Source organism: Diutina rugosa (assembly GCF_008704595.1).
Source record: "Diutina rugosa strain CBS 613 chromosome Unknown scaffold61_size66335, whole genome shotgun sequence".
Lineage (NCBI taxonomy): Eukaryota > Fungi > Ascomycota > Pichiomycetes > Serinales > Debaryomycetaceae > Diutina > Diutina rugosa.
In genome coordinates this window covers 346-1,267 of record NW_022995173.1, presented here as the reverse complement: position 1 = coordinate 1,267, position 922 = coordinate 346, and the positions used below count along the sequence as shown (strand labels likewise).

The window sequence follows — 922 nt, the reverse complement described above, 5'->3', positions numbered from 1 at the left end:
GTTGCGGGGGGGCAACATCACCGGTTTGAGCTGGTGGTGGGTATAATTGGGTGGGGGGAGCGAGATGGGGCACGACACTGCCGGCACCGGGAGTACTGACGGCACGAGTGCGGGTAAGGTGGTGGCGGAGGTGCTGGGGGCGGTCGACGGCAGGAGGGCGCCGTAAGGGAAGCGGGCGGTCGCCAGTAACGGCGGCGACACAAACGCCGCCGGCTGGGCTCGCGGGGGCAGCCTGGTGGCGGGGGTATTATGATGGGTATGAGTGGTGTCGGAAGTGGCTGCCGGCGGTGTCGGCGTCGGCACTTCAAGGTCGTCGTCGCCGGTGATATCGTCAAGCTTCATTTCGCCGAAGCCCCAGTCGGTGGGCTTTAAGCAGCTATCAGGGAAGTCGCTCCCGAATATAGGGATAAGCTCGTAGCGTATGGGGTGGCAGAAGCGGCGACACAAGATTTTGCACAACAGATACGGCATCCACGTCCCCTGGATGCGGAGCAAGCCGCCGCGGACCCGTTTAATGTACGGCTGGTACCGTTTCGGCGTCAGCTCCAAGAGCTTGACGATGTCGGCTTTCAAGCTGTAGCTCAGCGCCGGCAGGGCGACGGTGACGTGGTCGGTGATCAGCGCCGCAAGCAGCGCCTTCCAGATCCCCGTCAAGTGGACGTAGCCGGTCTCGTAATCCCACAACACCATGTTGTCGCGGATGGAGTACTGGTTGACCGTCAAGTACGGCCGGTTGGGGTCCAACGTCAGCGTGATATACTTCTTTAGGCAGCAAGTCGGGTAGATCTCGGCGAGCCTGGCGGCGGCCTCAGGGGGCACGGGGCCGGGACATTTTTGAAGGGGATACTTGGCGTTGGCGTCGCTGAGCTCGGGCTGCTGCTTCTTCTTCTTGCGCCCGCGTTTGGGCTTGGTGACCCGGTCC

General features: G+C 62.9%; 1 protein-coding gene across 1 annotated transcript in view; it reads right to left on the bottom strand. All coding sequences in view use genetic code 12, as the record gives it.

The window, feature by feature from the left end:
- Positions 1–690, bottom strand: part of DIURU_004278 (uncharacterized protein) — a gene marked incomplete at both ends in the record, with an annotated part of 897 nt that extends 207 nt beyond the window's left edge. Inside the window, one exon of the mRNA XM_034157133.1 lies at positions 1–690. This exon is cut by the window's left edge and continues 207 nt beyond it. Within this exon, the coding sequence (XP_034010899.1) occupies positions 1–690 (690 nt within the window).
- Between the last annotated feature and the right edge of the window lie 232 nt (positions 691–922).